General features: G+C 39.4%; 1 protein-coding gene across 9 annotated transcripts in view; it reads left to right on the top strand.

Annotated features, from left to right (window-relative positions):
- PANK1 (pantothenate kinase 1) overlaps positions 1-12,946 on the top strand; it is a 119,500-nt gene that overhangs the window by 57,942 nt on the left and 48,612 nt on the right. The window contains exons 1-2 of one of the 9 annotated variants that reach the window (XM_050805738.1): positions 22-776; positions 7,155-7,248. The exons of 5 other annotated variants lie outside the window; for them this stretch is intronic. In XM_050805738.1, coding sequence (XP_050661695.1) covers positions 762-776; positions 7,155-7,248 — 109 coding nt within the window. In that variant the 5' untranslated portion in view covers positions 22-761. Of the gene's footprint in view, positions 1-21; positions 777-7,154; positions 7,249-8,054; positions 8,144-12,946 lie in introns of those variants that run through there. 3 more of the 9 variants (XM_050805739.1, XM_050805745.1, XM_050805743.1) reach the window with 3 other exon arrangements.

The following is a 12,946-nucleotide window of genomic DNA, read 5'->3' as shown; positions in this document are numbered from 1 at the left end:
ACAGAGTGGGTTCCTGGGACTCATTCTTTTCCCAGGGGGCATCAAGCACTACAGGTCGTTGCCTGAGCCTGCCTTTTGCTCGCTTCTATCCGTAGAATGGGGCGATTGGACATGGAGCTTGAGCGGGTCCCTAGGTCAAGGATCTATAATAGGCGAACGCTCTCTGTCCGCCCTTCTAACTGGTGGCTGGGAAAAGCATGTGTGTGAACGTTTGCTGGGGTCCAGGAGTGAGGATAAAGTGGGCAGCACACCGAGGGTGCCCTCTCCTTTCTCACCCCTCTCGCTTCTTTGAGCGCGTCCTGCTGGGGTTGCCTGCCCTTTGAATCACAGAGTAGCCGGCAGCGTCTCGGGTCTATTGGAAAGCGCAAGTCTGGAGGCGTGGAGTTTAACAACCCCCAAAAATCACAGCCTATTAGACGCTGTTTCTTCACAGCCAATGACAGGGTTTTTTGGGAGGGACACACCTACTGATACCATGTGGGCCGGAACTATGTGGACCAATGAAGATTGGAGGTGGATTTTTTTTTTCAAAGGGAGGAGGTTGAGTTGAGGGTTTGTAATTGTAATGTACACCGGAGAAAGCCGAAGTGCATTATTTCACAATCTAAAGCTTGTATATATAATGGTAGTTTGTAAAGTGTACCTTCCCCACAGGACGTTGTGGGATGTAAATTTGTAGGTCGAGTTTACAGCTGGTTTTTCTTAGCTGAACCTCATTCAACTGGTTACTTCTTTGTGGGTATCTTTAATGAAGCTTATAAATGGCAAAAATCAAAGTAAGTACAGTAAATGCTAATAAATGACTGCATTTGAGCACACACCTTTTGCATAGAGGTTATGCTGTTCGATATAGGGAAATTGTTAAGTAGGTTTTGGATTTCTGTAAAAGTTTAATGTTTGGCAAATAACACCTTCACTTTTCCCTGTTTCTATGTCTTTTTGACTCTTAACTTTTCTGCATTGGATTAAGGTTTCTAAGACCTTGGAAAGGACTTTGACATGACTGTGGGTGACTCTGGTACTTGTATCTTGTGGGTTCGAAATGTTAAGTTTGTAGGTTAAGATTTTGTGTGGAACTTTGAAGCCAAACAGCAGATTTGGCTAAGGTTGTAAGGTGTAAGGTTGTAATCTAGCACCTGAATTTTTATTTGCTTTTGTTTTTGATACTTGTTAGAAAATGACTTTCATTCGTATTAATATTTTAAAAGTCAGGACTTAATATTGATTACCTGTGGTTTATAAACCTGTTTTACTTATTTTGAAGCTACATTTCAGTTATTTCTCTGCTCTACATTGACAGATTGTACTAGAGTTTGCAATGAAAATAGCTAAAATATAATGAAAGGGAGCTTCTAACTTAATCTTCTATGTTTAATTGAGGATATAACAACTCTTGAAATAACTTCTGAGGAATTTAAAATACACCTTCTAAGAATACCTTGAAGACAGAGAAAAACTAACCTGAGCCTTAACTTGTGCTTGCAAACCCACAGAAATTATTTTAAAATACAAGAAAGTGTAACTATCTGCCTGTGTGCTTTGTGTCAGAAATTAAAGTGGTTTATATTTCTTACAAAATAAAAATCCTAGTTGTTTTAAGTTTCATGAACATGATTGTTACTTATAATTTTTTTAAAATGGTTTGTTAAAATTGGATTTACATTATTTACCATGTTTTCTTCTCTCAGATTTGAACAACCATTTCTAAAATAAATTTTACATGTTCCGAGGAGTCAAATCTGGCCTTTTCACTACCAAAATTTCTTAGTTAAAAATGGCTTAACTTAATATCTTTGTGCCTTGCCTATTGACATTCACATATCTTTATAAAAAGAATATTGTCCAATCAGTTGATATTTAGTTACTCTAAGAGGAAGTAGTTACTCTAAGAGGAACATTTACGCACTCTGTGAGTATTTACATACTCTAAGCTTATTCCTATTTGCTGATGACTGACAGATTTTACAGGAATAATTTTTGCAAAGAGTAGTTGGGTGCTTTAAATGCAAACTTTAGTGTGTGCCAGTGGCGAAGCATCAACTAGACAAATAATTATTTCCTCCTGGTCAGTTACAACAATTTGGCCTCTGTCCAAACAAGATGTATGTTAAGACAGCCAGTGTTAACACTTGTAAAGGCATCTGGAATACATATGTGGATAGGTGTGTTTCTATTTTGTAATATTCTGGCAAAGGACAATACACATTAAAATACTTCATGTTTGAAAATGATGGATGGAATAAAAAGATCAGTATTTTTAGATTATTTAACAAATTTTAATCTGACTTCTCAGTGCCGAGACTATTCACCATCCTGCAATCTAAAAATCAGACCAGTGGCAGGTTAATTTTGCTAAACCAGGAAAGGAGAATGTTGTCCACTCTTTTCATCTAAAGTGCCATCACCTCACTCTACTTGTCCTTGAAAGGCTTTTCTTAGACTACTTAATATCAGGCTTCCTTAGGTACTTTACCCATCTCTGCTACTTAGCAGCAGTGTGATCTTAACCAAGTTACTAGGTCAAATCTTGAACTGCTGGAGCTAGGCTAGGTGATCTCCAAGTGCTGTTTCCTGTACCTTCAGAATTCTATGACACTTCAGAGCTGACAGTTCCTCCTACTAGATGACACTAGTTATCTGCTCTGCCATTGACTTAACATTTAATTATAAATGGATTTTTTTGCCTTGTGCTAATTTTTTGTTTGTTCGTTTGTTTTGTTTTGTTTTTGAGACGGAGTCTCGCTCCATTGCCTAGGCTGGAATGCAGTGGCACCATCTTGGCTCACTGCAAGCTCCGCCTCCCGGCTTCACGCCATTCTTCTGCCTCAGCCTCCGGAGTAGCTGAGACAACAGGCGCCCACCACCACGCCCAGCTAATATTTTGTATTTTTAGTAGAGACGGGATTTCACCGTGTTAGCCAAGATGGTCTCTTCTCCTGACCTTGTGATCCGCCCACCTTGGCCTCCCAAAGTGCTGGGATTACAGGCTGGAGCCACCGGGCCCAGCCGCCTTGTGCTGATTTTATCATGTGTGTTCTATGTGTTACTTGTCTCCCCAATTAAATTGAATGTCTGATTATAGACAATACATTTTTCTCATATGCCTTGCACCTTGGGTACAGGAGTATATGACTGATGTCACAGAAAAAAAGGTACAAGTAACCCTATCACTACCTCATTGAGGAAGCCATCTCCACCTCCACAACAGACTTTGATAAAAGTCCTTCAGTGGAGTTTCTTTGAGGTATCAGTAGGGAGATCCCTTTGATCTGCTCCTTGGTGCGCTGATTCTCTGAAGCACAATTAAGTAGCACCTCATAGGGTCACCTCATTTAACAAATATTTTGAAACTAATGCTGAGGTGCTGTGAATGCTAATGTGTTGTAAATGGTATGCTCATTCAAGGGCTTGAATCCCAGCTGGATGATCTTAGCCAGTTACTTTACCTGTATGTTTCAGTTTCCTATCAACAAAATGGAGATAATCTTACTACCTTGTGGGGCTGCTATGAGGATTAAATGAGATAATATATATAAAGAATCCTGTTTGGCACATAGAACTTATTGATAAATGGCAGCTCTCATCATCACTGTCACACTGCACATTGCCCACCATTAATCCATAGGACAAGGCATTTGAGCTGGCACATACAACCTCAGGCTGACTTTCTTCATTTTAGAAAACTACAGGCCAGGTTCAGTGGCTCATGCCTATAATCCCAGTACTTTGGGAGGCCAAGGGAGGAGGATCTCTTGAGCCCAGAGGTTCAAGACCAGAGTGGACAACATAGGGAGACCCTATCTCTACAAAAACTAAAAGTAAAAAAGTTTAGCCGAGCATGATGACATGTGCCTGTGGTACCAGCCACTCAGGAGGCTGGGGCAGGAGGGTTGCTTGAGTTTCCAAGGTCGAGGCTGCAGTGAGCCATGATTGTGCCACTGCATTCCAGCCTGGAACACAAAGCAAGACCCTGTCTCTGAATAAATAAACAAACAAACAAATACAGGCTTAGAATAAGAAAGATCAAAGAGTTGTATTTGATCAGCTATAATACTATTCCTATCCCACAATTCTTTTTTTCTTTTCCTTTTTTTCCTTCCTTTCTCTCTCTTTTTTTTTTTTTTTTTTTTTGGTCTTTTTCCCCCAATATAGCTAAAAATATTGGATAGCACAAAAAATGTAGGAACAAAGCAGGAAAAAGTACTTGTGATCCCACCACTTAGAGAAAGCAACTGTTTAAAATGTACCATATATTAATGATAATTTTGGATCATACTAACATAACTTTTTTATTAAAAATTTTAGTATAAGCATTTTCTTATGGCATCTAAACATCATCCTTAATGGTTGATTATATTTCTGATATTCCATTATATAGATATTCCAAAATCTATTTAACCTATCTTTTGCAGCTTTAGGCTACACACAGGGTCTTTATATCACAAAGCACACACACACAAACACAAACTTTGAATCACTAATTCAAACATTGTAGTCTTGATTAGAACTTGGAGTATTTTTGCTGTATTAGAAAGCAGAAGTATGGCAGCGACAACTTTTTACATAACTCTTTTTCCCTAAGGTTATTTTCAATAATATTGGTGAATATATACTTTTTAGAGGAGGAACAGAAATGACACAAAGTGGTATATAGATGTTGTCTTGAAAACCTGGATATTTTAGACACCAAGGACACTGTTTTAGAAAAGCCATAACACTAGTGGAGACAGGAGAAGAATGTAAAGGAAATAATTGAGTCACTGACCACTACACTGCAGAAAGGCAAACATGTGAGTATCATCTGAAGGGCTCAAGGACATGTGCTACCTTATTCCGTCTCATCCCAGTGTGTGGCAACAGGCAGGAATAATGAGTAGATGAATGCAGTCAGCCTTCTGGTCGGAGGTTCTGACTTCTCAAATCATCCAGATAGCAGAAAATGAGAGTTAATTATGCACGTAGCATACTGGTGGGTACAGACTGAAAAACCCAAATCTGTTACCAGTTTTAGCCATCACTGTGAAAGTATAAGGCTTTAATTTCCTAAATATTGGGATGTTTAGCTTTGGCACTTGGACTTTACATTACCCTTGAATCAGGCTAATTAGAAAAACCAGTATAATAAAGATAAATAAGGAAAATTGGTTGTATCTGCATAGAGTATGGATGCATACAGTATTTTTAACAATTAATTTTAACATAATCAATACTTCTACATGAATGAGAGACATTGCAACTTAAAACACAAAAGACTAAAATGGAAAGCAGGAGCACATTCTAGTATTGCTACCTTCTAGGGCGTGGTCAAATTCCCAAGTTTGTCAATTAAGCTGTGAATTGTACAATACACATTTGAACTGATGCATAATAATTTAAGGCCCCAGTGTCCAGTGTCCAACTGGTTAAGGATCAGGATTCTATTAAACATAAGAACACTGCTTTTCCTCCAAAAGACCAATAAGTGAATTTCAACATTAATATAATACAAAGCATATTTTATTTGGCATGGTGACCAAAGACACAAACAGTGTTGTTGCTTCTTGACATGTGAGACATTTAACAAGTGACTAAAACAAAACCTATCACAGTTTTGGAGACAGAATAAGTAGGGGAAACAAAGGAGTATTGGTTTTAACTGACAAGCTGTTTTGTGTGTGTGTGATAGCCTGCGTTTTAATATTTTGTGTGTGTATATGTTAAGTATGAACCAATTATCATGAAAATTAATCAGGGTTTGACTTCTAATATATTTAATTACATATGCTTTAGGTTTAATAGGTAAGCCAGTATTCATCTTGGAACCTTGGGATGACAAGTATTTAGTGTAACCACTGTGGCGTACAGAATTTCTAAGTAGACCTTTTCTCTAGATAGTACAGCTGTCAAGCTTGGTACCTCATTACTTAATTTATGACACCTTTTAAATGCCTGGAGTTGTTGGGTAATTGTATGTGTGTGTGTGTGTGTGTGTGTGTGTGTGTATGTGTATGTGTATGTGTATTCTCTCCTTGAGAGTATATTTGAGAGTAGCAGATGATTCAAAGGGGCAAAGAAATATTATTTTTAAAGAGAATTACATCAAAATAATGACCTCGACCTCTAGCAGATTTCTCTATAGTTAGGAAAGAAAGTGGAAAAAGTCATGACAGTAGCTTCGATTTACACAGTAATGAGAGTAGCTATTATTGAGTGACATCTCTGTGTCCGTTCTGTATGTGCTTTTACAAAAGCATGCAATTCCCACTCCTGCTCTCTATTTTAAAGATGGGCAAAGAGAGGCTCAAAAGAGCAAAGCAACCTGTCCAAAGACCTGTAATCAGTGAATGACAGGGCCAAAACTGTAACCCAAGTCTATCTTCCTTGCCAACTGGCTTTGTTTTCTACCACAATAAGCCTATTATTTATGTTGGGGAAAGGATATGTGTTCTGTCAAACTTTCGGAAAAGATAGGTGCATGTAATCTGTACACCTCTGGCAAAAAGCTCATCCATGTGTCTGTGGAGGTAACAGTAGCCAACATTGAGGAGCACTTACTATGTGCTAGGCACTAAGTTAGACATATAGATTTCTCTCATCAAATACTTCCAGCAGCCTGTGAGATAGGTGCTGTCATTATCTTCCTTCTACAAATGAGGAAACTGAGGGCTCAGGACTCAGGGTAAAACTATTTGAGTTAAGATTTTGACTCTCCTGGGCAGGGCCCTGGTGGGTTCCATGAAGCAAGTATGGGTTGGGTTCTGTGGTGTAAAGAGCTTTGTTGCCACCAGACCTGGATTCAGATCCTCATTTCCTGCTTACTAGCAGTGAAGCCTTAGGTGAGATTCTTAACTTCATTAAGGCTCACTGTTGAATAGAGATAATGGTGGCCATCTTATCAGCTGTAGTAAGAACCAAATGTGGAAAATGTATATCAAGTGTAGTACCATGCCTGGATCCTAGTACATGCGTAGTAAAAGATATCTTACTATTTATCATGGTTTGAATGTGTCCCCTAGAACCCATGTGTTGGAAATGTAATCTCCAATGCAACAGTGTTAGACGGTGGGGCATAATGGGGGATGTTTAGGTCATGAGGGCTCCACCCTCATGTATGGGTTAATGCCAATTGTAAAAGGACTTGAGGCTGCAAGTTCAATCTCTTGCTCTTTCTCAAGCATGCTCTTTTACCTTTCTGCCATGGGATGATGCAGCAAGAAGGCCCTCACCAGATGCAATCCCTCAATCTTGGACTTCTCAGCCTCCAGAACTGTAAGCCAAATAAATTTCTGCTCATTATTAATTACCCAGTCACAGGTATTCTGTTATAGCAACACAAACTGGACTAAGACAGAAAACTGGTACTGAGAATTAGGGCTGCTGCTATAACAAATACCCGAAAATGTGAAAGCGGTTTTGGAACTGGGTAACAGGTAGAGACTGGAAGAATGTGGGGAAGCAGGCTATGAAAAACCTGTGTTGCTATGAACAGAGCATTAAATGTGGTTCTGGTGAAGGCTGAGAAGAGGAGAGCTGTAGTAAAAGTCTAAATCTGCTTAGAGATTAATTATGTGATAGTGATGAGAATGTTGGTACAAATAAGAACAAAAAAGGCAATTCTGATGAGCTCTCAGATGGAAAAGTGGAATAAGGTATTGGAAACTGGAGTAAAAACCAGCCTTGTTATGAAGTGGCAAAGAATTTGACTGAATTGTGTCTGTACCCTAGGGCTTTACGGAAGGCAGAATGTAAGAGCAATAAACTACGATATTTGATGGAAGAAATTTCTAAGCAAAATATTAACTGCATACAGGAAAAGAGAAGAGAGAAATGATTTAAAGATAAAATTTATAATTAAAAAGGAAACAGAATTTAGGGATTTGAAGGGTTCTCATCCTGGCCATGTGGTAGAGAATGAAAGAACATTTTCAGGAAAGAAGACCAAGGGTGTGGGCAAGCAACCAATTGATAAGGACATCAGTAGGGATAGAAGGAAACCAGAGGCTGTTCATTAGTACAATGGAAGAATGACTCTGAAGGCATTTTGGAAATGACTGATGCTGTTCCTCCCATCACAGGCACACGGTGCCATGACCTCGAAGAAGGAAGTACAGTTATGTCCCACATATAGACCTTTTCACCAAGGAAGGAACACGTATATACAAAGGTAGTCCTATAAGATTATAACGGAGCTGAAAAATTCTTATTGCTCATTGGTATCATAACCATTGTAACATCATAACTCAATGTGTTGCTCATCTGTTTTTGGTGATGATGGTATAAACCTACTTACTGGCTGCCAGTCATATAAAAATATAGCACATTCAATTATGTATAATACATAATACCTTCCAGTGAGACAAGATGTGGAGGTGGAATACAGTGAAATTGATGACCCTCTGTGTAGACCTAGGTTAATGTGTGTGTTTGTGTCTTTGTTTTTAACAAATAAAGTTTAAACAGTAAAAAAAATAAAAATAAAAAATTTTTAAAATAGAAAAAAGCTTATAGAATTAGAATATAAAGAAAATATTTTTGTACACCTATGCAATGTGTTTGTGTTTTAAGCCAAGTGTTATTACAAAAGAGTCAAAAAATTTTAGAAATTAGAAAGTTTATAAAGTAAAAATATTATAGTAAGCTAAATATAATTGATTACAGAAGAAATACATTTCTTTTTATAAATTTAGTGTAGCCTAAGTGAACAATGTTTGTAAAGTCTACAGTGTGTACAGTGATGTCCTAGGCCTTCACATTTACTCACCACTCACTCACCCAGAGCAACTTTCAGTCCTGGAAGTTCCTGTATGTGCCCTATACAGGTACACCACTTTTTGTCTTTTATATTGTATTTTTACTGTCCCTTTTCTATGTTTAGATCTGTTTAGATACACAAATACTAACCATTGTTACAATTGCCTACAATACTCAGCACAGTAACATGCTGTACAGGTTTACAGCTTGGGAGCAATAGGGTTTACCATATAGCCTAGGTCTGTAGGAGGCTATACCATCTAGGGTTGTGTAAGTACACTCTATGCTGTTTGCACAATGACAACGTTGCCTAATGACACTTCTTTTCTCTGAAAATATCCCTGTCATTAAGTGACGTATGACTGTATATCAAAAGAGAGACCTAGTGTGCCCTCTGGATCTTGGAGTTCACTGCTCAGGGCTGCCTGAAGTCTCTGCTCTCCACATTTCAGTACAGTGCTTCTTGCTCACCCCACCCATGGCTCAAGGGTGCTCTGGTGTGGCTCAGGCCACAGCTTTGGAATGTGCAAGCAGCAAATCTTGGGCATCCATGTGGTGTTAAGTCTACAGACATGTGGAATACAAGAATTGTGGAGGCAGGCAGAGTGCAGTGGTTCATGCCTATAATCCCAGCACTTTGGGAGGTCAAGGCAGGCAGATCACAAGGTCGGGAGATGGAGACCATCCTGGCTAACACGGTGAAACCCCATCTCTACTAAAAATACAAAAAATTAGCTGGGTGTGGTGGCATGCACCTGTAGTCCCAGCTACTCAGGAGGCTGAGGCACAAGAATCGCTTGAACCCGGGAGGTGGAGGTTGCAGTCAGCCAAGACTGCGCCACCGCACTCCAGCCTGGGCAACAGAGCAACACTCCATCTCAAAAAAAAAAAAAAAAAAAAAAAAAAAAAAAGAATTGTGGAGCCATGGCTTTCTCCAGCTAGATTTCAAAGGATATCATAGACAGCCTCATGGCCCAGGCAGACACGTGTTGCAGGGGTGGAGCCACCCAGAGAGCCCCTACTAGGGCAATGTGCAGCATAACCTGGGGTCAGAGCTACCGCAGATAGTCTCCTAGAGCAATGCCTAGTAAAGCCTAAGGAGTGGGCTCACACCAACACTCCAGAACTCCAGAACTACCAGCGTGAAACACCAACCAGGAGAGCCACAGGCATCTGACACCAGCCTGTGAGAGTCGCTGCATGGGTAGCACCAAGCAAAGCTATAAGGGTAGGCCTGCCTACCTGAGGCCTTGGGAGCCCAACTGCCACTCCAGTGTTCCCAGATGGTAGGATGTGGAGTCAAGGAAGATTATTCTGGAGCCTTAAGATTTAGTGTTGTTTGCCCTGTTAGGTTTTGGATTGACTTAAGACTATCCCTTTCTTCTTGCTTATTTGTCTCTTTTGGAATGGGAATGTCTATCCTGTGCCTATTCCACCATTGTATTTTGGAAGCAAGTAACTTGTTTGATTTCACAGGCTTACAGCTAGAGGGAAATGTGCCTCAAGATGAATCCTGCCTTGAATCTCATCTATATCTGATTCAGATGAGACTCTGTACATTGAACTTCTGGGCTGATGCTGGAAAGTTATGACTTTTGGAGCTATTGCATGAAATGAATGTGTTTTTTATGTGAGAAGAACATGAATTTGGGGAGCCAGGGTGGAATATTGTGGTTTAAATGTGTCCCCTAGAAAGCGTGTGTTGAAAATCCCCAGTGTAACAGTGTTGGGAGATGGAGCCTAATGGGAGACATTTAGGTCATGAGAGCTCCATCCCCATGAATAATTAGTGCCATTATAAAAGGGTTTGAGGCTGTGAGTTCACTCTCTTGCTCTCTTGTGCATGCATGCTCTTTTGCCCTTTCACACTTCCATCATGGGATGACGCAGCAAGAAGGTCCTTGCCATATGCAGCCCCACAGTCTTGGCCTTACTAGCCTCTAGAATTGTGAGCCAGATAAATTTCTGTGTCATTACAAATCACCCAGTCTCAAGTGTTCTGTTATAGCAGCACAAAATGGACTAAGTCACTATTAATACTAGTTTTATTTATATTAATAGAGGACATTTTATCTCTCTCTCTCTCTATATATATATATCTCTATATATATATTTTTGCTGAATGACCAACTGTGTAGACATTTAATATTAATGTCATTGCTGTTATTTAATTACAGAGGCTTCCAAGACTCTGAAATACCAGGATTTCCACAAACTCATCTTGCCCTGACTGGGAATCTTTTGGGGACTGGATTTCAGAGGATTCCCCAACCCGATCTGATATCATCTCTTCAATGGAAGCTTCCCTAATACCCTCTCATGTTTCTAGAAGCAGGGCACATGACCTATGTCACAAGTCTTGACCTGATTGTCATAGATTGCCTCACCAAGTATAGCATACCCTCTCTGAGAGTGATGCTGGCAAATTAGTGAATAAGAGGACTGTGGAATTTATTTGATTGCTAATCTTGTGTCAGGACATGGTTATTTTTTTAAAAAGGAAGTATCCTCTTTTGATCTTAACTGTTTGATATCTCAGCCCTTGAGTGAGGCAGTTATATGCAAAGGAGATGAGAAAGATAAGAAAAGTGAGTATTTTTCCTTTATAAAAGCCATGTGATTGAACAAGACTTCAGAATTCAGAACAGCTACATCCAGTTCTTGGGTCATTTTTTTAACCCATTCTCCAATAATTGAAAAAATGTCCTTGCAAATATGTGCAAGACTCTGGAATCTTCCTCTGGCAGATGATGAATGAGATGACTATTTCCAGGTGCTTGCCTTCAACACCAGCACATGCACCTTCTAGTACTCTTGGCCTTGATCCTACATTGAATCTGAGGCTGCAAGGACTTTAGATAGAGGCTCAGGACAGACTGGACCTGTATGAACCTCTGTGAGTTGTAGTTAGCCTGGGCAGCCAGTTACTTGGATCCCTCCGGGGCTTCTGGACAAACAACTCTTTTATAGCCCAAGGTAGATCATCAGGGGCGACCAGAGATAGGAATAGATTCGTTGACTTCAAGATTGACATGAGTTAGCAGTATGGTGAGGCTTCCAGCAAAATGGAAGCACTCAATAAATGTTAGCTATTATTACTGTGGTGGTGTTAGATGTTCTTCCTTATACTAACTCAAAATCTGTCTTCCTATAACTTCTACCCCATGGACAATTCAATACATCCAATTCGTCTTCTACATAACAGCTCATGAGATATTTAAAGATAGTTATGTTATCTTGACTCTTTTTTGGGTTCTCCTCTTTGAAGAACCAAGACCAATACTCTTGCCTGCCAGATTCTACCTATGTGACTCAGTGCAGGTTATACTGGGTTGCTGACAAGTATTTAAGCAAGTTTGGAGGATGACTTCTTGGGGTAGTCATAAAGGAGATCAAGTAAGTATTGACCTGGGTAGCCTTGAACTCTGAGATTTAATGATTTCTATTAAACCTACAGGGACTAACCAGTTTTTAATTTCTTTGGGCTAGGCACTGTGCTAGACTCTGCATGTGATATTTGGTTTCATGTGACTCTAAGCTGGAGTGTAACCTGAAGCCAACTGTATGGCTTGATTTCTTCACTCAGATGCTGTAATAGCTCCAGAAATCACTAAACCCTGTGTGTGAGTCAGGACCTGAACATTAGTGGAACCTGTTTACTATTCATACTCCCCCAACTACCTATGTTTGATTTAAAAAAAAAAGTTAAAAGGATGTTGTGTTTTTAGGATGTTCCATACTAGGAAGTTAGTATACATTTGACTAAGGAGATAATCACATCTTCTTACCTTTTATGGAAGGTCTTATCTTTTTTTGTGGAAGGTTTTTACTTTGAGAAAGGGTCCAAAAGTGATTTATTCTTTGGGGTTACCACATAATATTTCATTAACACTTTTGAAGAGTGGTAGGGGTACCATTAATTATGCCAGTACTACAGATATAAACTGGGACTATCCTAGGCAAACCAGGAGTCTCAGCGTTGTGCTAAAGCCAACTTATACAGGCTATGGGTGTTTATATGCATGACTTCCCAACTCTGCATTTCAATATTCTTATGCTGATACCTTGAAATTGGCCATGATGGATATATATATATACACCATGGAAACTGGTAAACACTGGAAATCAGGGCTTTATTTTCAAAGAACCAGTTGTTAAACATTTACCAGTACACAATGACTGGGACACAGTTCACAGAAGAAGCTCATAGAAAAGT

The sequence above is a fragment of the Macaca thibetana genome, chromosome 9, assembly GCF_024542745.1.
Source record: "Macaca thibetana thibetana isolate TM-01 chromosome 9, ASM2454274v1, whole genome shotgun sequence".
Lineage (NCBI taxonomy): Eukaryota > Metazoa > Chordata > Mammalia > Primates > Cercopithecidae > Macaca > Macaca thibetana.
Note: the sequence above shows the minus strand (reverse complement) of the source record. Positions and strands in the feature narration are given on the sequence as shown.